The sequence below is a fragment of the Onychostruthus taczanowskii genome, unplaced genomic scaffold, assembly GCF_017590055.1.
Source record: "Onychostruthus taczanowskii isolate IOZ18803 unplaced genomic scaffold, ASM1759005v1 scaffold2, whole genome shotgun sequence".
NCBI classification, from domain to species: domain Eukaryota; kingdom Metazoa; phylum Chordata; class Aves; order Passeriformes; family Passeridae; genus Onychostruthus; species Onychostruthus taczanowskii.
Window position 1 is genome coordinate 21,183,713 of NW_024499239.1, and position 23,518 is coordinate 21,207,230.

At 39.5% G+C, this 23,518-nt stretch overlaps 1 protein-coding gene across 5 annotated transcripts in view; it reads right to left on the minus strand.

Moving 5' to 3' along the window:
• The window catches only part of HTT (huntingtin), a 79,034-nt gene extending 57,130 nt beyond the window's left edge, over positions 1-21,904 (minus strand). For 2 of the 5 annotated variants that reach the window (XM_041402500.1, XM_041402498.1), the window contains exons 1-12: positions 21,585-21,904; positions 15,822-15,905; positions 15,234-15,354; positions 11,638-11,697; positions 9,236-9,315; positions 8,686-8,824; positions 8,310-8,451; positions 6,743-6,921; positions 6,175-6,379; positions 5,245-5,292; positions 1,522-1,602; positions 786-1,150 (exon numbers count right to left, since the gene is read on the minus strand). In XM_041402500.1, the coding sequence (XP_041258434.1) occupies positions 786-1,150; positions 1,522-1,602; positions 5,245-5,292; positions 6,175-6,379; positions 6,743-6,921; positions 8,310-8,451; positions 8,686-8,824; positions 9,236-9,315; positions 11,638-11,697; positions 15,234-15,354; positions 15,822-15,905; positions 21,585-21,685 (1,605 nt within the window). In that variant the 5' untranslated portion in view covers positions 21,686-21,904. Of the gene's footprint in view, positions 1-785; positions 1,151-1,521; positions 1,603-5,244; positions 5,293-6,174; positions 6,380-6,742; positions 6,922-8,309; positions 8,452-8,685; positions 8,825-9,235; positions 9,316-11,637; positions 11,698-15,233; positions 15,355-15,821; positions 15,906-21,392 lie in introns of those variants that run through there. The other 3 variants (XM_041402501.1, XM_041402499.1, XM_041402502.1) reach the window with 3 other exon arrangements.
• Positions 21,905-23,518: the final 1,614 nt, after the last annotated feature.

Here is a 23,518-nt window from a genome sequence, read left to right on the forward strand (position 1 = left end):
ATCAGAAAACTAGAGTCAAAAGTCTGATAATGTTTGAAAGTCTTAAGAAATTCTACATTTTCCCCTTTTTGAATTTTCTGCTCTGGCTCCTAGTAACTGTATTTTTGCTGTTTTTATTATGAACTTACAAAACACTTGCCCAAGAGAGACAAATGTCTTAAAATAGATATACTGTATGCACATTTCAGGTGTTTATTAGATATGTAACTGCTACATTTGTAAGTCATGCAGTATTTGCCCATTATAGGAGAAATCCTTAAGACAGAATAAAAAGGAAAAAAAAGAAGATGAGTTGTGCTGCCAAGTGTAAAAGCACAGGCAGAAGGCAATGTGAAGCACTGTGTTCCAGAAATATTCCTTTATCATTCCAAAAAAACTGCTCACCCTTTAACACTTCCATTAACCCTCCTGCACAAAAATAATTATTAATATATTTATACAAAATTAAGGATATACTACGAAGAGGATTTGTTTATGTCAAGACTCTGATATTGCCATTCTTTCAGAGAAAGAAATCTGTAATGCCTTCACATGACCTATCCAGAGAACACACCGACTACAGCTTTGTAGTTTTCCATTATTGCTGAAGTGAAAGTGTTAAAAGGAGGTCAAGCTCTCCAATAGAGGTGTGAGCTGCTGACCTTTCCACTGTTACTAGCTGAGGACTGAAAAGTAGAAGACGAGTAAGGAGACGAATCCAAGTCTGGGCCCTCCATGGAAGAGCTCTGAGACATGTCGGGCCCCTCAGTAGAAGGAGATCCCCCCTCTGCCCGCTGCACACTTACAATTTCAGAACTGTCTGAAGGGGTTACAGCAGAGTCTGGACCCTCTGTCGTAGTCTGAGAGCTATCACTAATTGGCGAGGAAGCCTGTGTGCCATCATTCAAATCCATAGTGGCATCTGACTGGACAGCACTGATCTGGCTGGAGCTCCGACTGAGCACTTCATCCTCCTCCCCTTCAGTAGCTGTACTTGTCAGGTCACAGCCTGCCAGCTCCACGGAGTCTGACTGCAGCGTGTGCTGGGAACGGGGCTGCTCCGTGATGATGTCGTGTCCCGTGGCATCAGCCGCTGAGCTCCCCACCGAGCCGCCTGTCGACACACCTGACGAAGAAGCCAGCTCACTGCTTATCTCACCCTTCACAGAAGCTGCAAAACACAGGCATTTATGAGTCAGTCCAGTGCTTGAATTTGTGTTTCACTCTTGACATGAAAACACAGGCTAAACCATGTATTAAACTAGGCTAAGGAAAGCCTGTAATGAAACAGTTAAGTAGGCAGGAAAATAGGCATCTTAGAAAGATGCCACCCCATCTCTACCAGTAACTCCTATTAACAAAAGAATACAGTCAACTTCTTGAAGTTTTACACTCAGCAGTATTTATGGTTTCAGTTTTGTTTACCATGTTTTTTGAATGCCCATACACTTCCTCACCACCATAACACACCACTTATACATTTTCCATAGAGCAGTAACAGAATTTATTTGCTGACTGCACTGCTAAAGAAAACTCAGGTACCTGCAAATGATGCAGAGCTGACATCAGATCGGGTTTCAGAATCATCATCTAAGCCTTCTTCTTCACCAAGAAGTACTTTACCTAAGAAGTGATATAAGAAAAACCTTTACTTTTCAAAAATTATAGTCAGTTTGAAATGTTGAACAGATGAAGTCAGTTGTGAAACCTATTTTTTAAAAAGTTTATCCAGATAATTTTTCATAGCTACGACAGGTAACAGATGAAAGGAATGAATAAAGTGCACATCCAGTCCCTCACTAATTCATCAGGAAAGAAACAGGCAGCAGTGACAAGAAAACAGAGTTAAGCAATTTTATTTACCAGTGCAACCATTCAGGAAACTACCTACAGTCTTATTACTTCCAGTTTATTTTTGTGGATGACATTTAGGATCCCACTAATTTCACCAAGTATGTGCTATTCCTAAGGACTGGATATCTAGTATCTGGATGTCTGCCCTCAACTCTAAAGGCATTAAGGTACCACAAGCAATAGAATAAATAACCTCTTCCTCCTTAAGGATGCAAAAAATATCAAATGCTTTTCAGAACTCCAAAGGTAACAGTACAGAAAAAGCCCAGGGGGAAGAGCAGTGCAGACTAGAAGCACAAGAAAACACAGGTGGGACAGGGTGCTGAAGCATGGACAACCATGGAGAGCTAAGGATTACTAAGGCAAAAAATCTTCAGAGATGCATTTTTTTGCCCTAAGAAACTTGAGAACCACTTCTAACATAACCCAACCCCCACAGAGTTCTCTTACTCACAGAGCATTATCTACTTAAATTACAGGCAGTGGAAAAAGAAAGATACCTGCAGATGCAGGTTGCCTGAAGGCAACCAAGGACACAAGTGCACTGCAAAGTCTGTCCATGGGATAGCACAAGGAATGCAGGGGGAGCTGCTAAGCCACACTTCTACATGTTGCAAGCCCCTTGCTGAGACAGAGGGATTCACAGTAAGTGCTGTGAGAAGGAGCATTTTGCTTAGACTACCAAACTGCAATGGTAGTCTAAGATTCATAACGCAAGAAACTAATGTTTGGAAAACTCTGGGTGAATACATTTGTACCTTATTCCAGTTAAATGGAGGTAAAAAAGGCATTAATACATTTTCATATTAATTTTTTTTCTTCACTGCTTTCATACATAGCAGTACCACTGTAGAATTACCTTCCTCTGAAAAGCATGATTTATGATACTCAAAACTGTAAGTAAGGCAGAAAAGTAAACATGGCACTTCCATATAGCTTCTATGTAAAATGACAGTAATTGAAAACCACACACTCCTATGAACAAATGAGTAAAATCCTTCTAGGAGGGCCCCAAAAAAAGCACAAAATATAATATATTCTTCTCTATCATTTTTCACATTTACATCCATTTCACTGAAACAAACCAGGATGTTCTTCCATTTTCTGCTGCCCACCTCTAAAAGTAAGTGAAAGAATAAGAACACTGAAAAACAGTCATTAGGCACATTAGGTATTATATGCTTAAATGTATTAAATGAGTATATTAACACATGCAGCAGGATACTTTTCCTCTATTTGACAAGAAAAAAATCCAGTTAAGTTGCTTTCAAAACATAGGCTTTGATTTCAAAAGGAATTTTCAGCCTTTTTAGCAAATAATCTTCTGAAGTTGAAGCATAAACGCACCAGTGCAGGCCAGCTGCTCAGAACTGAAGCTGATCTGATGCAGCAAGATTGCAAAGATGTGAAACAGAGAATTCTGCAGATCAGCCTCACTTTACACCCCTACACAAAGGAGCATTACAGCTTGAGAAGTGCCATCCATTGCCCACTACTCTGTATGACTGCAAAATGACTGCAAGGAGGAAGTGGGAATAGGCTTGGATTTTCCCTCCTTTCTAACACAACAGAGCAACAGGAAATGAACAATTCACAATTTGAAAATAAACCTGTACAAAGCACAAAATTGTGAAGGGATTTCTTCAAATTGTTTATGCCATTGTTTAGACCACAGAATCTTCATACCATAGTCTTGAAAAAGGATGAAAGCTGATGACTCACACATGTTTTCTCACCAAGTGAAAGATTAGTATTTTAACAAGTACTTTAATTGAATTTACACTATTAGTAACACTTCAAAGCTACACTGAAGACTACCAACATGACAAAGACGTGGCCACATTTCTCTTCACAGAGAAAAGTGAGGCACAACTTCCCAAGGATATTTTCTGGGAATCACAGCGAGGAACCTCACAGAAAGAAGAAACAATTCTTATCTCATTTGCTGTACCTGTGTTTGTGCAAAAGTAGAATGCAATATGGAAATTGTTTACCCAAAGTGATGGTGTTTTGTTTCCTTGGCCTATCAGGGCCAAGTGTGTCTCCAGACTGTGGGTCAGGAGACAGTCACAAGATTCTGTTTAGTGGAGTAGAGTGCTAGTGCAGATTCAGTGTAATATAGTATAGAATAATATAGTATAATAAAGTAATTAATTAGCCTTCTGATATCAGTGGGGTCAAATGCATCATTTGTCCCTGCCACGGGGGTCATTTGAATCCTATACAAAGATCCTAAATGAGGATTTACTATTTTTTATTTCCATGTGATATGCGTCGTTATTCCGATTTGTTGCATTCTGTCTCACCTTTGGATGCTGCAGCAATATCTACTGTCAGACACTCATTCTTTCAATATGACCTTTCTAAACTAGAAATGATAACTGCATCTGTAAGCACTATTTCATTCAGCTTTGACCACTACTTTACATTTTGGTATACTCTTAAAGCATACAGATAGGGTTATTTAAGCTTTCTTAAATTAAAAAAAGTTAAAAAGTGGTTAATGAGATTCCTTGCACATGAAGATTGAAAGACATATTTGAAAAAAGTATAAGCTGTAATGGTGCTTCAAGTTTATATAATCTCACCTTGTTTTAAACTACTTTTCCTTAAAGTTTTTCTCTTCAGCATTGCACATCTCTTGCTTACTAATGCTTGCAGGGACTACAGTACACTCACACAATTTCACTACAGCATTTGGCTCACCTAATGCAGGTGATGAAAGTGTCACACAGCTGTACCTAGATTGATTCTGTCATAGTAATATGACTGGTTTAAATCAAAGTGTAAACATACAACTAAATATTAAGTACTTTCATGCACAAACTGGGAAAAAGATTACTTCAGAGCAAACTGTACTCTTTAAAATCCTGTTAAATGAACTACCTATTGAAGAAAGAAAATCTATACAGGCAAGACAAAAATGTATAATCATCAAGAACAGAAAAAGAAATAAAAAACCATCATATTGAAGCATGCAAACATACACATGCATTAGTGAATTGCAGAGAAAAAACCAGACCTAACAAAACCAGGAAAGTTAACTATTTAGCATGTTACATTAATGGTTAAGTATTACCATGAAAAAGAATGCCCTGTTCAGAGAGATTATTTTCCCATGTGCTCTTAAGAAGTTAAAACTGCATCATAATCAACATAACTTTGACAGTGAGCTACAGTAAAAATAAAATTATATTGCTTTAAATTATTTTAGAATATCTTGATTGCAATATCAGAAATTGCATCAGAATCTGTTCACTATTTATAATGATTAAGCTCAGCTGATAACACAGGCAATTGTGAATGAAGACCCAAGTTCAGCAAGACAATGAAGTGGGGAGGGGGAAAAAAAACAACCCCAAAAAAATCAGGAAGGAATGCAATTAAAGATTGGTTTTCAAAAATAATCACCTTTATGCTTTCTTGCAAGAACAGGGCTGCATGAAGACCCCCCTCCAGCTGCAAATCACAGAAAGTAACACATCAGGGCAAAGACAGAGCTAATGAAATCATGAAGGAATTCTAATAACCACAAGTGGGAAACAAAAAAAAACCAACAAAACAAAAACCCAATGAAACAAAAAACCCACAAAAACAAAACAAAAACCAAAGCCAGGAAGAAATAGCAAACTTGTTGCTTTTGAAGTCCAAGGTTTTTTAATCATTCGACACTTTTAATATTCTGTGCCACTTGTGTGTAGTTTGCTTTCAAAAATGTGTTCTAAATTTCCCTGCTATGATTGCTTCCAGCAAATAATTTACCTTCCAGAAGCAGCAATATTGGCTGACCCATTAGTTCAATACAGACTCCTTACAAAAACCCAATCAGAGACTGATTCTTTTGAAACAGGTATGTAGCAGTTAAGGAGAATTTCAAGAACATGCACTCCACAGACAAGAAAGCTGATAGCTGATTTTAACAGTTAAGGATAAGCTTAAGTCATGCTTTAATTTCATGCTGGTTTTGGTATTCAGCAAGGAGCTCTCAGTTAATACAAACTCTGATTAGATCTGCTTTTATGAATAACAGTTGTCACATGATTGGTAAGAACATTCATTTTGTGGGGTAAAAAAAAGCATATTCAACTTGCTTTGTGTAACAAAAAAATAATGGTCAACATGAACTGCAAAAAAAACCCTCTGAAGTTTGTAATCTATCAATTAATGTATACCCACTTAAAAGAAGGAGGGAAAGAACTTCTACTGTACCTGGGGAAAAAAGAATGCCATGCATAGCTTCACACATTTCATTGAACCTTCATGCTTTTGCTAACACTGAGAACTAGAGCTGATGATGTATGTTCACTTCCTTTTACTCCAACTACCAAGAGCAGAGCTTACCTATAAGTTCCACTATGCTCCCACTGCGGCTCCTGCTGGCAGGCTCATCTTTGGATACACTGACCTGAGCAATGCCCCCGCAGGCAGTCAGGGCATGGAGCAGTTCAGGGGGGGGTGTTCTAAAGAGCTGCTGGAGTAATTCTAAAGCTCCAGTCACAACATTATGGTCCTGATGCTGGGTATAGTGCAGAGTCAGTTCATAAACCTGAAAGCCAGCAGAGTACTGGAATAAGTCTCTATGAAGACAGAACATATTATGTGTCTTATCCTATACAATATCAAATTTCAGCAGTGAATTGAGAATAACTGATGCTTGGTATATATGATCTTCATCACAATCTTCCAAGGGGGAAATGTCAATCAATTGTAGCCACTTGACTGACTTTTTGGTAGATGTCTGGTCATTACTTGTCAAAAATTCCACTCACTGGACCAACTATCATTTATCAAGACAAACAGGAATTTGAAAATTCAGAGTGTTCAGTACCAGAATAATTGCTGGATCACTATTTATTTATTTCCTTCCCCATTAGTACTCTTCAGGTAAGGGTTATTATTCATATTTTACCTGTATAAGTTGTTCTGGTGAAGGTGAAATCTCTGTTTCTTTCCTTGTTACACCAAAACTGCCTTTCAGGCTGGTATCTTTCACTTGTTGTTGCAATAAAGGTATGAGATACCTTAGTGTAAGTAAAACACCCAGAATTAAAAGAGTAGGTCGATCATCTTCTACAGGAACCAACAAGCCTGAGGGGAGAAACAAAGTGGTCAAATAACTTACTGACAGTGGTTATTTTCAACACAAATGTTATTTCATGCAGTCCATATAATAGCTTCTTTAAATAACAAAAAAAAAAAACCCACAACAAAACAAAGCAACCAAAACCTAGCAGCAATTTTTATGTATTTCATACTACTGACAATCAATTAAGCAGTATGGGAGAATGACCAGAGGATCCTGTCTCACCTTGCCTGTTTCTCTTTTTACTACAATAAAACACAATTCTTTTTTAAATAGCTGATGCTTTCATCAAATGATCTAGACTTTCTTGCTCCTCTCACCTGCCTCCTCTCTCCACCTGACAGCTTACACCAATTGTGTGCAATTCCCTTGCTCACAAATGCACTATTATCCAAATGGAAGATATTTGCACTTTGCCCAGTTTTGGGAACTTTCTTCCATATACCTACCTGCTAATCACAACCAACCCCAAAGCATACTACAAACGAATATAAACTATGGGAGAAAACACAACCTTCTATCCAGGGAGGAGAAAAAAAATCAGAATCAATTATTGGAGTTCCCATTCGTGTTTCTGTTTGAATTCTGCATCACTGACAAAGAAATTATCACACATGACTTTAGAGGGAGGAAAATCACAATGTAGCATTTGAATTTTTCACACTTCTTGAAAGCAGCAAGGCTAACATGGTAACACCTTATGTATCTGCTGGTCTTCCTTATATCTCCTTTTGCAAGACAGTCTACACAGTAAAGAACCCCTTGTCAACGACAAAACTGAGACAAGTTTCCACTGAAAGCCAGAGACGCCTCTGGCCATGACTTGCAAAACAACATGAAGACCATGCAAACTTCACAGCTGAAGAAATAAAGAAGCAATACCTGATACAAAGTTGTGCACTTTAAATAAAAAAATCCTCAATTTCTGCTCTAAGTTATAACAGAATCTATGTGGTGGTCCTTCTAAGAAAGGTCACAGGGTATGTGATCATGGCCCAGAGCACAGCAGAGTACTCTCCACCTCAGACCTGCTGCACTAACAACCAAGCTGATGCACCATGCAAGTCTTCAGACTCCTGATGCTGTGCAAGTTCACCCAGAATCCTTAGACCTCATTTTCCAGCAAGCTACTTGCTTCCCAAGCCTCAGCTATTTCTTTTCAATATTACTTACTAGCACTGCAGCACACAGAGAGAGACAAATAGCTTTGGAAATATCTTCCTCTAACTTAACACCTGATAGAGAAAGTATCAGCAGTGTAACTGGTAGTCAAAGTATCCTTCCTTTACCTGAAAACCTTTCACATATGCAAAGCAATACATATTCGTACATGGAAAAACATGTAATGTTACTTACACATAAAGCAAATTAATTTTTTTGCCCTGAATCTTACCTAAAAGCACATTCAGTAACCAGGCATAAAAATACTGTGTTCTTCGTGAATGTTGACAGATGCTTACTGCTGATCCTGCTGCTGTTCGACGGATCGTGGGGGAACTGGATTTAAGATTAGCTATGAAAGCCTTCAACAAAACCTAGAAGCAAAGACAACTTACTTAACTGTTTATCAGAAGTGAACTAAGAAGCCAGCAAATGTATATTTCATTTATTCAAAGCATTACTTCATGCACAGCAAGCAAAGGCAGCTACTGCCTTAATTCAGACATGCAGCTGTAACGCTGCTTTCTGTACCATGAAGACTGGTACTGCTGATAACTAGCCATGCTTTGGGATAGAACAGGGAGCACTAATAGGGTAAAGAAAGGTACCTTAATCTCATTGTCATTTGCAAAATTGCCAAAGGCTGCCATGATTTTGGGTATTGCTGCAGCCAGCGTCTCCTGTACTGATTCCTCAGGTCTCTTACTTATCCGAGTCAGACAGGGCAAAAGGTTCACCAAGTACGGCCTGTGTACGGCACAGGAGAGAAAGTGATTTGAGATCAGAACAACTGAACCCTTCTAAGTACTTTTAACCCATATTCTAGTTCTGTGGTATTACTAAATCATACAAAAATGTATCTGATAGCTACACAGAACACAGGAAAAAAAGAACAATTATCTGAATGCAAGAGAAGAATACACTTAAAAAATACAAGTCATTATCTTTACAAGCTCCCCCCCCTACAGTAATGTATAGCATAGAACTAAAACTCCATTAAAAAAAACACACACTGATGAAAAATTCAGAGAGAATAAGGTGATAGCAATTCCTCCAACCTCCTAATTACATATTTAAAATTTCCAAACAGTAACATTCTGTTAACATCTGTATTTCTTTAAAGGTTCTTTGGAAAGTTCATTATTAGAATGTGTTTACCTGCACTTCTGAGGCCGAACTAGATGGGCAAGCTCAGCAAATCTCCAGAGTGCAGCACGCAGACTTCTTGAAGCACCATTCTAGACAGAGTATATAACTATCACATTTCATCATGCAAAACCGTTCCCTACAAAGAACTGCCTATAACATACAATCGTGTATATTTTATTTAAACAAAAAAAAAAATATAAAGTGTCTGGAAAATATAAATTTCCTTTAGCCAAAAGGAAGTCAAGTCAGTTCCATGACTACCTTCATTTTTCTAGATGGTATTAGGAGTTTTCTGAGTAATCTAAAATGAATAATAAGGAACACCACTAAAGAAAAGGAAGTGTCTGAGAACTCTGCTCTGCTGAAATCTGCTTAAAATACCACAGAGAAAAGACAACAGCCAACAAAGAAACACTGATGATATGAGAGTCTGAAAATCACTGGAACACTTGCAGGGATATAAATACAGCACAAAATTGACAGCAGAGAAGATATGCAAATAAACATTCAGCTTCTGAGTGCACCAAAGGAAAAATCAACATATTGATCTGTAGCACTTCATAATGGATTGACAGCTGATGTTTAGTATCTATCTGCCTGGACTGACACCTTCCACTGTGCACCTGACTTGAACCAGAATGCCCTTGCATTAGTGTCTAGGGATGTAGTACAATTCCTTAATGTTGTTAGAAATACAGAAAACTCTGGAAGTCAAGATGCCTAGGAGGTTGTCTACCTAATATAGCTCAAACCCAACCAAAATGCTTCTCAAATTGAGTCCCCTGAAAACAAAACTGAGATGTTTAAAAACTGTCGTTTCTTTATTACTTTCTTCAGCTGGTACATCAAAGGCTTGTGGCCTTGTTAGCATGTCAAGTAAAAAATACTCGCATTAGAATTACAAAACATTTCTCAGGTTCACAGCCTAACAACACATTCTGGCATGGCTTCTGAAGTGATCCTCATGCACAAATAAAATTCAGCCTGCTGGGTGCTCCTGTCACACATGCTACCTCTGTGTCACCTGTCATGAAGCCAAGAGCACCTTTCAAGAAGTACACACCAACTGAACAACAAAATATTTCCTCCTACACCTCGTTATAAATCTGCAGGAACTTTGGAGCAATTTGTATGTTGGCTGTTTTCTGCTAATTAGGTAATGTCCATTTCCACACTCTCAAAAATATTGCATGACATTAAGGCACAGCAATACAGTAAGATATCCATATATCTACATCCCTACATCTAACAGAAGAAAAGCCACGCGCCTCGGTTTTGCGACTTATCTTCTAGAGCTCTATTATCCCTCCAAAAACAAACAAACAAACAAACAAAGAAAAGAAAAAAACAAAACAAAACAAAACAAAAAAAAAAAAAAAAAAAAAAAAAAAAAAAAAAAAAAAAAAAAAAAACACAAAAAAAAAAAAAAAAAAAAAAAAAAAAAAAAAAAAAAAAAAAAAAAAAAAAAAAAAAAAAAAAAAAAAAAAAAAAAAAAACAAACAAAATAAAACACCAAACCAAAAAAAACAACCCAGCATCATTACTGTCTGACAAGTAACACCTCTATTTTCTCTCTATACAAGCCTGACCACATTTATAGATGTAAGAGACACAATTTCAGTGATACTGTCCTAAACATGGCATTTCTCTTCTGCAGTCACAAACTTCAAAAAGGCTATTACTAAAGTTCTTCCTATGGACATAATTAAATTGTAGCTTTTGAAGCATCACCTAGAGAGATGCTTCAGTATTTTTCCCTATGCCTCTGTAAGAAGCTGTAAGTACATATCACACATTCATAAAGTAGTTGTATCAGGTTACTTCAAGCCTTAATTCTCCATGAGGTTTTGTCAATTAAGAATGCCACGTGGACATAATTAAATTATAGCTTTGGATACCTAGAGAGATACTTCAGTATTTTTCCCTATGCCTCTGTAAGAAGCTGTAAGTACATATCACACATTCATAAAGTAGTTGTATCAGGTTACTTCAAGCCTTAATTCTCCATGAGGTTGTGTCAATTAAGAATGCCACTGTCCTCCATCTTCTTTCCATCACCTTTTTGGTTTGAGTAATTCTTTCCAGCTAAGTCAGTGGAGCAAACATCATGAATTATTCCTTTGGGTAGGGAGTCACTAAGGTTAAATCAAACTGCCATTCAAACCAAATGCTCACACATTTTCTGCCAGATAAGCTTTCTGGAGTGGTTAAATCCAAACAATGGGGACAGCAGTGAGGAACTCAGTAGAATAGTACTTTAAAACAGTCACAATTCCTTCTAAAAATGAAGATTTGACCTTGATCTTAAAAGACAAACTTACTAATTTACACTAATGCTATCTTCCAATATACTAGAACACATACTAAATACCACATTTCAGAAGAAAGAACATGAAAGAAAAATCACTCACCTTTTTAATCTCTTTATACAGTTCTAACTGTAACCTGGGAAGATTGGAATCCATCAAAGCCTGCAATAAAATGCATTGAGAACATACTGTATCAGAGGGGAGGTGCTTTACACGAAAAATGTCACACTTGCAGTAGAACAGCTTCAAACAAGACACTGAACTATCTAATGGTCTATTTGATGTATAACTAAGGAAGTGATAAATACTGAGAAGAGACACCTTTATCCTTCACACAAATGCAGACAAACTCCACAAACTCTAACAGTTACTTGCACTAAATGTTGACTATTTTACCAACTCTACCTGCAAAAGGCCATATGGGATCAGCCTAGAAGCAGAGCCGACCTCTTGTGCTTTCTGGCAATCACCAGAACAGCTACTCATGAACAGAACATTAAAACACAAGAACAGCATTCACAAGCAGCAAAAAGGCACTCCCTGCTATACTCCCCCACTGTCAAGTAGGCTCCTACTATTTCTCAAACCGAAGCAGTATTTGTACCATTACCTTTAACAGCTCCTGAAAACCCTTTGTTTCACGAATCAGCCTATTTTCTACAAACAGTTAGTACACACACCACAAGGAGCTCTGCATACCACAAGTGTCACATCCCAGGATCCAATCAAGCATACAGCAACAGAGCTCAAACCTGCAGCCTGGCTAAAACCCAGTGTACATGAAACGAAAGCAAGCACAGAGAACCAGTAATTTTCTGTTCATCCCAACTTGATCATTCTCTACCTTCAAAGTATCAGAGAATAAAAAGATATGAAAATATAATCTCTTCATACAGAACAATTTGTATATATATGGTTACCCTTCCTCCTCCACTTTTTTCCCTAGTGTGTACTACAATTTATTAATAAATCTCTGTTAATAAATTAATAGCTCTTGCTCTGATGAGATGAGACCCTCATGCAATCTCAAAGTACCTATGTTGTAAATTCATACAATGCTATATTGTGGAGTATTAAATTTTTTATTCCTTGCCCAATAATTTATTAATTTCTAATTTTCTAACTGCCTTCCTGGATTAAACTCACATCTTCACAGGATTACTCATGATGACTACAAAATCTGATGTCACCCACTGAGCTAGAAGCCACAACTGCTCCAGCACAGTGAGTGGAATGCCCGTGGTTCCTGCAGAGCATGATCTCCCCAGCCTAAAATTGTATGCTCCAAAACTCCATTCACCCCAATTACACCTGTTACAGTACAATGGCATTGCCTTCCCCAGAAAAATCTTACCTGGGTTGTATCTTTATATTAACATAAGCACCCCAACTATAGACTGAAGGTGCCACGATGACAGCAGGTAGGATTTACTTCACAAAACTTAGTTTTTATGAGGAGTTCACTGCCCATATATATATGAGGATATCAAGCAACACAAAAAGGCCCCAGCTATTATTTGACTTTGAGGCTAAGCTGTCCTTACAACACACCCAATTACAGGAACTCTTTTTGTTAGTGTACAGCTGTATTTTTAGCAGGCTAGAATCTACAATGTCATCTTTGGAAAAAAAGCATACTCAGCTCTAAACTGCTACAGCAATAAATTCCAAATACTGAGGCCAATTGCACTGCAATCTGTGTGAACAGTTATTTGCACCATTAGCACAGAGAATACTACAACAGCATGCATCAGCTTTAGAGACAAGGCAGCTTGACCTCACCCACAGAAACCTGCAAAGTCCCAACTTGGTGTTTTTTCTTTTAAAGGTATCACCACAGTTATTTAAATTTTGAGCCATTTATGCTGTCTTTGAGGTTCTGACAGGCAGGTGTAGTGATACTTGAAGATGACTTACAGAGTGTTTATCTAAAGTTATGTGCTCAGCCTTGTCTGCACAGAAGAGTTCATTTTCTAGTTACAGTAATGAGCATAAACTCCAGACAGACACAAAGTTACACAAGTAATGTTTACATCTATAGTATTTTATTTCAAGAGAAGCTACAAAGCATCTTTTGCTAACGAGCAAAAGAATTAGCCTCTAAAAACGCCTGAGATTCTAAAAAATGGCTGAACTTTGACTAAAATACAAGCTTAGGGGCCCAACACCTCTGTTCTACTTACCACAAGCATCACTGGCACTTGCACAATCAAAAATAAAACTGGACATCTTTTTATTTCTGCGTTTATGCACAAGTGTCCCTCCGAGCTGCTAAATTGCTTCCACACAACATAAAGCACAGAAAGAGAATACAAAGTACAACCAGCCTCCATAACAGCCTGATACATCCACGTGTGTGGAATGTCACAACTGTTACCACTTCAGAGCTGAGACCAACTGCCAAGCTTAATGACTGACAGAAGATGCCATCATTTAAAACCACTTTAATCTTGAAAACAAAACAAACTACCATACAAACATTTGGGGGAAAAAAATAGGTTTTTCAAGTTACCCTGAAACATGCCAGAAAGCAACAATATTAAATAAATTAGAGAATTTTTGAGGTAAATTTTATACCAAGCCTACGTAAGTGTTTCATGGAAAGTAGGAAATAAGCTTTTATTCTTTAGGACTGTTTCAGAGGAGCTTTTAAAGCAAATTGAGTTAAATAATAATGTATGCATTTCACAGAGTGCTCTCCCTGCAACAGAGAAACATTCAAATCAAAAGGAAAAGAGCAAAATGCTATTGGGCCAAACAAAAAGCAAGGAACTCGCACTTCCTCATTCCCTATAATTATGGAACACACTACACAATCTGTAAGCTTCTCCATACAACTTTCAGCCACAAACTCAATCCCTAAAACTTAATTCATTCAGATACAAATGTTTAGCTTTCTTGCTTCTATACACCCCTACACATAAAAGAAAATTATTATTTGCATATTTCTAAAGCACTTAAACTTTGCATCAACTAGATTATTTATGAGGTACATAACAGTGTCTTAAAGTTCAAGTATTCCAGAAAAAAAACAAACCCAAAAAAAGGGAAGTGAACACAAGCCCTTTCTTGAAACAGAAGCTTCTACAAATTACTCATAAGGTTCATTTTAAGATACTTTGAATCAAGATTTAGACCTTGGATGACCTCCTATGAATGCCCATCTGCTGTTCTCCAACAAGCTCTTCATTCTGGATCACAGCAGGGGAACAAACAATCTCCAGAAAAAAAATATTTATTCTAATTACTGCCTGAAATCTCCTCCTCCAAGCCTCAGCAAACCATATTACATTTCAATCAACTTTTATATAATATTTTTACCTTTCCTCATGCTAAGTGTCTTTATGTTTACAGAACAATAATAGGAGTATTCCTCCCACACAAGATGATTTCAGAAAAGCCCACATTCCTGTTTTGGTTAACTTGAAGAGAACAAAGTTAATGAACAATTGAAGACAGGAATAGATTAGAACAATGAATTACATAAGACAAGTTAAAGTTAAATGTGTTGATCTGGGCATAAAAACCTCTCCTAAGAGAGAGAGAACACATTCTGCACATACAGAACTTAGCACAGAAGCTTACTTACATTATGAGATATTATCAACAGTAAGAAAGGCAACTAAAAGAACATCAGTGGGAATTCAGACAGGACACTGCATCAAGAAGAGACAAAATGTGATAGTAAAAGCTCTTACTTTAATAACTTTATTAAGGCATTCATCTGCAACCATCCGGACATCAGATTCTGCATCCTCACTGCAGAGGAGAAAGAGTTCCATAGCAATGCCCAGCAGCTTCTGAAATTCTGGGGAATTCCTAAATAAAAAAAAACATTAGAAAATTACAATGTGCACCATGAAAATGAACACCAATGAAGTTTTTGAAAGGGTTTTATAATCCAACTACATATATACTATACACACATATGCAAGAGGAGAAGACATTCAGTGTACTACAGCACTTCATTAGGAGTTGGGAGATCATTTCCCAACTCTTTCCTCCATAACCTGGTAAGATATTTGACCTCTGTGCCTAAGTTTCTCTGTCTGCAGTAGAAGGAAAAGTGCCCACTCCACCAACAGGCAAACAAAAGTCCTTCTTAGATTTTGAGTTAGTTAAAAAAAAAAAAAAACTCACACCATTTCAGTTTTAAATAGAAGCTCAGCATTTTAAACAAGCAATTATAAGGAATCCTCTCAACAACTAATATTCTGAGGTTGTTATTCATCCTAATGAATTAAAGACATTCATAAATAATCAATAAATTAAAGACATTGCCTTACCTTAGTGACTGAGCAACTATGTTTTCACATATTGTTAGACAATGATTCACCCGATCTTTCTTGGTAGCTGCAAGTTCTTTCTTTCTAAAGGAAGAACATGATGACAATGAGTGTGAGACGAGTTCAAAAGTGACCATTCAAACACTTGCTAAAGTAGTGTCTAATCATTACTCAAGAAGAAGATGCATTTGCACTCTCTGGTCACTCCATAAACAGCTGTACACCAACTACCTGCAGACTCAGGAGCTCATCTGCAGCTGCTGTGAGAGTACATGGGCACACAAGCAAAGGAGAAATAGAAACTTAGGAAAAGAATGAAGAATTAAGCACTTAATAGAGAATATCACATTAATTCCATAACTTTCACTGAGAAAATGCTTAGGAATGAAAACTGAAGAATGAAGAAGAGCAGAGGGAAAGGATAGAAAAAATGAGGCAGTCCTAGAACAAAGCAAAAATAAAATGAAGTGATAGAAAGAAGAAGATTGGAGAAAATAAGCCATGAGAACAAAAAATAGCTTTTTTTAAAAGACCCTCCTCCTACATAGCATCACCTTAGATTTTTTTCTGTCTGCCAATGTCTTGAAACTTCCAGTTGTATTGAATGGACAATTTGCATCTGAATTGCAAAGGGTGACAAAGCAATGCCATCGTACACTACATTCCTCCAAAGGTGATCACAAAACCAGCAAAGCCCAAGGCAGTCTGCCCACCCAGGACAACATCCCTTTAGGAACACTTGGTATAGCCCAGGAAAGGCCCAGCTGAGTGCACAATAAAGAGAACAAAACGCACAGAAACAAAGAATGTGTATCTACAAACAATAGAGAGTACAATATGAAAAGCTTCTCCTTTGCAGAATGTGTTTAGCATTCACTTCAACGTGATACAAGCTCTTGGAATAGCAGCTCTTCCCTGCTCCACCCCCAAGAAAGGAACTGAAAAAAGACAGCAAGACAGACTCCCAGCTCTGACTGGGAAATTTTATTCAAATCTGCAGTCTCTCCTACTCCTAACTTCACCGACACAGAATCAATTCTAGGAAAGCAGATGTTACTTTTAAATAATTAAGCAGTAGCAATACTGGAGCAAAACCACCCACCCAAAGGTATCTCTGCTGAGTGTTTCACAACAAAGAATTACCAGCTTCTTCACTCACATTCACAGAGAATCTTCCCTTTTGTTTTCCAAGTGAAAACTGATAATTTTTAGTATTTCATTCTCTCAGTAAAAAATAGCAAAAATCACGAAACAGCAAAACAGTGTTTCTGAGCTAGAAGCTGGAAAACAATGTGAGCAGCCTTGAATTAAACGAATAGCAGTAATGCAACATCAAGGGCCAACAGCAAGTAGCCAATAAGCACATTAAATTCTGCTAACTCAAAACACAGTGTTAGACAAGTGTTTTTAAACAACTACACTGTATTATTTAGGAATTTCAGCTCAAATAATAATAGAGGTTTTGAAAAAAAAGTCATTAGTATCTCAGTCATCGCAGTATCCCTGTCCCTTTTCTTCCCTCAGGCTGGAAGTGAGGGGTTCAAAAATCTGTTCCAAACATTTCAATTTTTCTCACAAAGAAAATCTCATCTCATCCCAGAAATACTTTCTACTTTTATAAGTTTAAAGAACAGCTCTGAACAAAGCCATTTTTCTGTTTTAGTTTGGCAACATTTTATTTAGGCAAGCTAAACAGCCAAGAGGATCTCTCTTCTTGGGCTTAAGACACTGGCAGAATATGAGCAGACAACCTGAATTTGTTCAAGATACACAATGTCTTTCTTTCTCTCCATCCTGAAAAAGTGTCAGAGTCTTTAGCAGCATTTCAGACCATCTCTTAACAAAAAAACAAATACTGTCCAAGATGTCCAACTAATTTTGCAACATCAGCACCACTGATGTGAGCAGGCGCCTCGGAAAATGATTAAATCATTTCAACTTTCGTGCTAATTTTACCCAGCACTCCCAAGCTCTTATGAGCACCACTTTCAGTACATATTCGACCCAAAAATAGAACAGGCACATCTGAACTTGCCCATAAGCTCACTATTTCAGATACAAGACATATTGAAAATACTGCTGACAAAGGTTACTACCAGAATAAAGTTCTCTATTACCTACACATAACACAGCCCTGAGCAAGGCAGGCAGTGGTGTTCAATATTGCTCAGACTAGCAGAGATCAATCTCTTGGGCAAATTTCTGCAAGCAGAGAGCACCACTAACACATAATCTACACCTTGCTGAAATAAGTAACTTCAAAACATAAAAAGACCTGGCTAGAGAAAATATAACTTCCAAAAAAAAAATAATTTAAAGAAATGAAAGATGGAAGGAAAACGCTTAATGCATTACTATGCATGTGCACATATTTTCTGTGCCTACAGAGGGAGAAGGGTAACAGAACCGTATCTAAAGAGAAAACACGTGATTTTTTTAGTTCAAAAAAACCAAACAAAGCTCTATTGAGAAGTATCATGAAGTCCACAGGCAAACTGCTGATGAGCATACCCAGGGGGGCAACAACAGCATCGCACATTTGATGAATCAATCACACACATCTGATGAGTAACCGAAGGCAGAAAATATGGAAGCAGCAGTTATCAACAGGAAAGCTCCATCTCACTCACAGAGGAGTTTAACCTCCTTGTACTTCTACACACCAGGAAGATTAACAAACAATGTAAGAAAACCAGCAAGCCCAGGTAATTTTGCCCTCTGAGTCCAGATGAGCTGACTACAAGGAGTTGCAGCTCACCGATGCTCATTTTTATTAGACCTTGAAATTAAGAATATGTGAAGAGTACAGAATATGTAAAGCTGAGCCAGTGGTAAGAAAAAAGGACCAAACCAAATGGCTTGACGTTAATCTTGACAAAAATAACAGAAACTAAAACCTGTTCTTTTAATAACCAACAGAAACATGAGTGGATCACGAAATACACTCAGTCCAATACAGGGGACACTGGAAACAAGGTGCAGTAATGCAGGCAGTGATGGATTGTCAAATTAACCAGAACTGGTCTACTACACACCCTAGACACAGTAATGCCAAAAAACCATCAAGGAACCACTTCTGACAAGCAGGGCAACAGGTAATACCTATGCAATTTGTGTGATCTTCAGCAAAACAAAAACTTAATGCTAGGCCTCCATATAGCACTGATCAAACCAATCCATGACCACAGCTTCAGTCAAACATAAAAGACACAGAAAAATTGTGAGTATAGAATAAAGCATATTGCTTGGGCTTTTACAGTACCTTTTGCTGTAAAGTTAATGGTTAGCATCAAATGTAAAAAAAAAAAAACTGAAAACAATTACAGTAAGTGACTATTAGAATAAACTGACAAGAGAAAATGTAAAGAATCCACTTTTGGATTCACAAATCAAACTCTAAATTTTTACACCATACTAATCAACTTTTAAGTTAGTGGGAGCTTTGTGATCCAAAACAAAACATCCAACTTGTAACAAAATGTCAGAGTCTGAAAAAGCTGAAAAAATATAAGGAAGAAAATTAGTTGTCCAAGCAGAAGTGTATAGAAGCAATATGAAAGAGAACTCAAGTCTACATAGAAGGGAAAAAAACCCCAACAAGAGATAAGAAAGGGGACCAGAGACTGACATCTGACTGTAAGGCATAATGTAAGCAGAACACATGATTACTGCTGATTAAAATCTCTTGAAACAGAAAAAGATCTTATCTTCTTGGTAAAAGCTTGGATTTTATTAAGATTTTAATAAAAAAAGAGAAGATATCAGTATTATCAGAAGTTCTGGAGTCATTGTCTTACAATAAAGTGAAGAAAGATATAGATACCTGCTGGGTAAACAATTAATTCTTCTCTACCCCAATCTCTCTGATCTTAAAACATGTCACAGGAGGAGACAATCCTCAGTAGGATGACAGGAACTTACTACACAGAACTTCAAGAGATTTATGTGTTATTTACAGAGAACCACAACAAAGATGAACATTTCTCCCCAAACACAATTTTCCTTTCCAGTCTACTACAAACAAGAAAAAATAAATGCAGATAGTATTGTGAATTACATTCAATATGTCACCTGCTATTTCACTAAAAGTCTGGAAAGCCTCAGCAAAGGCTGCCACAACAGCTTTTTACTGGCTTTTATGAGGCTCAGTGTGTCACTGAATTTGTCCAGTTCCTGGGGCATACAATCCCATCAGCTTTCTGAAAACAGCCTATTTTTATACACAAAGCAAAGTCAACGAGGACAACTGCAACACTAATTTTTTAATGTTTACAGTAGAACATGCCTAAATTTAGACACCAAACCAAGCACAGTACCACAAGCATCACAAATAATTCTAAGGATTTTCTCTTGCAATACCATGACCTCTCTCACCAGCAACTTTCAAGACAGAAATTTGAACAGCACCTAGGAAAGACTGGAAATAGATGTTCATCCATGTCACACAAAGTACTAGCAAAAAGAAAATGCACAAAACAGAGCAATTAGTCCCTGCAGACCAGTAAGGCACCTAAGAACAACTAGTTCATGAAGAAGATTAGTTTTCTCACCTATTAAGCATCAGAAGTGTGGAAATGCACTGTGATGGTTTGAGACAACACTCTCCAGAGAGGAACAGCACCAACCGTGCTAATTCAGTTGGCAACCGTAGCAGAAAGTGCAGTGGGAGCAGGTGGCCAAGAGCCCAGAGCCACTGCTCTGCTTCCTCTGCAGCACCACAGCAAACTGCCAAGTTAGAAGTTACCTGCTCCTCAACCCTTCTGCTTCCCCCTTCTCCCCAACAGCAGGAGAAAAAGTATTGGTGTGACTCATGTGTTTATCCCTAAAAGCCTTACTGCCCTCACACTGCTGGGTAAAAGCTGGTGTTAGAGGGTGCAAAGGCAAGGGGCAGCACCGTGGCACTGAACAGCTCCTTGCCCCAGTAATGCCCCCCAACGGGAAACCTGAATATCTCATGGATCTAACACATTTATCCCTCACATTTAAAAAAGAAAAAAGATATTAGGAACGTTTAAACTAACTTCTCTTGGGTCTCTGTGCAGCACACTTCAGCACAAAACTTTAAAAGAACTTTGTCACAAAGAGACATCCTTTTGAAAGCATCAGAGCTGAAACTTCAACTCTATTTAAATTTTTAATTCACAAATATCAAAACTTGTTTTCAACTTCAACATGAACTTTCAGGGCACTGCTCTTATAAGAAAGAAGAAATCCGACTGAAAAACAATCAACACTTAAAGATATGAAAAGTGAATAACAGAGTGGAAGAAATTTCTCTTGCTCAGCCTTGAATTCTCATTTCAAGAAAGCTGCAAAGTTCAGAGAAAGGCACACAGAAAGCATCAAGCACAGATAAACAAGGTCTCACAAAAAGTGCTTCAGCAGTTATCAGAAGGAAAAATGCTAAAAGCAGTGCTTCATTCAAGTTATGCTTAAAGGTTTTTGCCTTTTTTGCAGCGGTGTACTAGGCGATAAAAAGGTTTTCCTTCCTAGAACCAGCCTGTGAAACCCACAAGCACTGCTGTACCTCCCGTTCATCTCCCGCACCGGTGACTTTTCAAACGCGCTTACCCCTAAAGTTACTCCACATCTGAACTTCGGCAGAGAACCGCCAGCAGCACCCGACACGTCTGCGGGAGCCGCGGGCTGCCAAGGGACAGGGCAGCGCCCGGGCCCGGCTCGGGGCCCCGCGGGACCAGAACCGGCCGGGGGATGCGGGACACGCGCGTGGGAGCCCCCGAGTCCCGGCCGCGGGTCACTCACGGTCTCTGGAGCGGCTCCTCGGGGAGGGCAGCGGGGCCCTGCTGCTGCTGGAAGGAGCGCAGCGACTCGAAGGCCTTCGTCAGCTTCTCCATGGTGGCCATGTCCGCTGCGCCGGCGGCACCGGCCCGCGCTCCGACCCGCCCTGTCACGGGCGCCCGGCGGGTCCGAGCGCTGTCCCGCTGCCGCTGGCGCTGCCCCGGGCTCGCTCCCGGCGCTCTGCGGGCGCTCTGGCGGGCCCCGGCCCGTCACAGCCGCGATGAATGGGGCGGGCGCCGCTCGGGGCCGCGGGCGCCTCCCGTCCGCCCCGCCGCCATCTTGATCCGTCCCGTCGGCCCCCGCGCCGGGCCCCGCCCCCGGAGCTGCCCCGCCCCTCCCGGAGCGATGCCGCGGCCCTGTGCTCGATCGCGCATGCGCACATGGCAACCCCAGCCTGGCGTCACGCGCGCCCTTATGTAGGAACACACAGGGCGCGAAGGGGGCGGGGCAGCGGCGAGAGCGACAGGTTCTGTGACCAATCAGAAGGAGGCTCTGCCGGGGCGGCCGTGCGCTGCTGTGCGGCGCTCCCTGTCGGTAGCGGCGGTGGCGCCCGGGCGGCCGCGCTCTGCTCCGGGCCGGGCCGGGGATGGCCGCGCTGCCGCGGGCGCGGAGCCGGCCCTGGGAGCCTCTGGCCGCCCTGGCACTGCCCCGCGGGGAGCCGCGTTCTCAGCGGCACCGCACGGACCGCCCCAGCAGGTAACGCGCCAGCCCCCGCAGCACGAGGGGCGGCCAAAGGCACTCCGGTTCTATTTCGGCTGCACACTCTTACAGGACACTACAAACTTGGCAGCGTACGTGCTCGCCTTTAGCGCTCCTCTCCTGAGTGCGGACCTGCTTCATCAGAGGATACTTCTTGCGCACACATATTAAACGTATAGGATACAAAAAAGACAGTATAGAATATTTAAATCATTGATTCCATGACTAAACTCTTAGAGAAATTCAACAGTACTGTGAAGTTTCCAATTGCAACCACTGTTTTTAATAGATCTACTAGTTAATACGGACGTTGAATGACAGCTGATAAGAACTGGCAATTCAATTTATCTCACACACATGAAACTGGTTCCAGCAATAAAAATGGAGAACAGCTCTTGGAACTTCTAAGCAAATAAATTTCCAGTCATTCAACTTGGTTATTGTTAGCAGTCATGAAGAAATGAAGCAAAGCTCACGTCTCTGAATATTCAGGCCGACAGAAGTCATAGGTAACATTCTTGCTAAATATTCACTAGAACAGTGCTCTCTCTGCCAGTTAACTTTATTAGCATGTTAATAAAAGACAAACTATTTTAAACAGTGCTCTGAAAGGAAACCTATCCTTAGTCCTGAAAGCAACTCAACTTAAAGCAAAACCTTATTTCATTATAGAAGTGCTACAAAATATGAGCTTTTAAGACCAGTACTTCTCCCGATTAATTTATGATAAAGCTTGCCGAAACGTTTCGCTGGAACATGTGGATAATCATGAATTTTTTATTTAGCAAATGATACACGATAAAAGAGGACAGCAGATTTGGATCGCTGCTCACTCTATGCATGTGCCACTCCACGCTTTGAAATAAATTTAAGCAGAGTAAAAAGAGCATAAGCTCTTATCAAAGATTAAACAAGGCACCAACCACGGCAGCCCTCGCAAGGCTTGTGAAGCTTTGGATCAAAGTGTGCCGGTCCCCTGTGGGCTGCTGACTCACAGCAGCCAAGGCACTGCCTGCCCACAAGCTCGCTGCTCTTTGTTCTCCCGGCCCTCCGAGCTCCATCGGCTGAGAGGCTCATTAGCTGTGAGCTAATTGGAAGGTAACTCTGGATATCAGGTTTTTCTTTGGTGAATACCTTATCAGTAGGTTCTCCTGGCCCAAACTGATCCATGGGTTTGCGTGTAGCATGTCACTGATCTG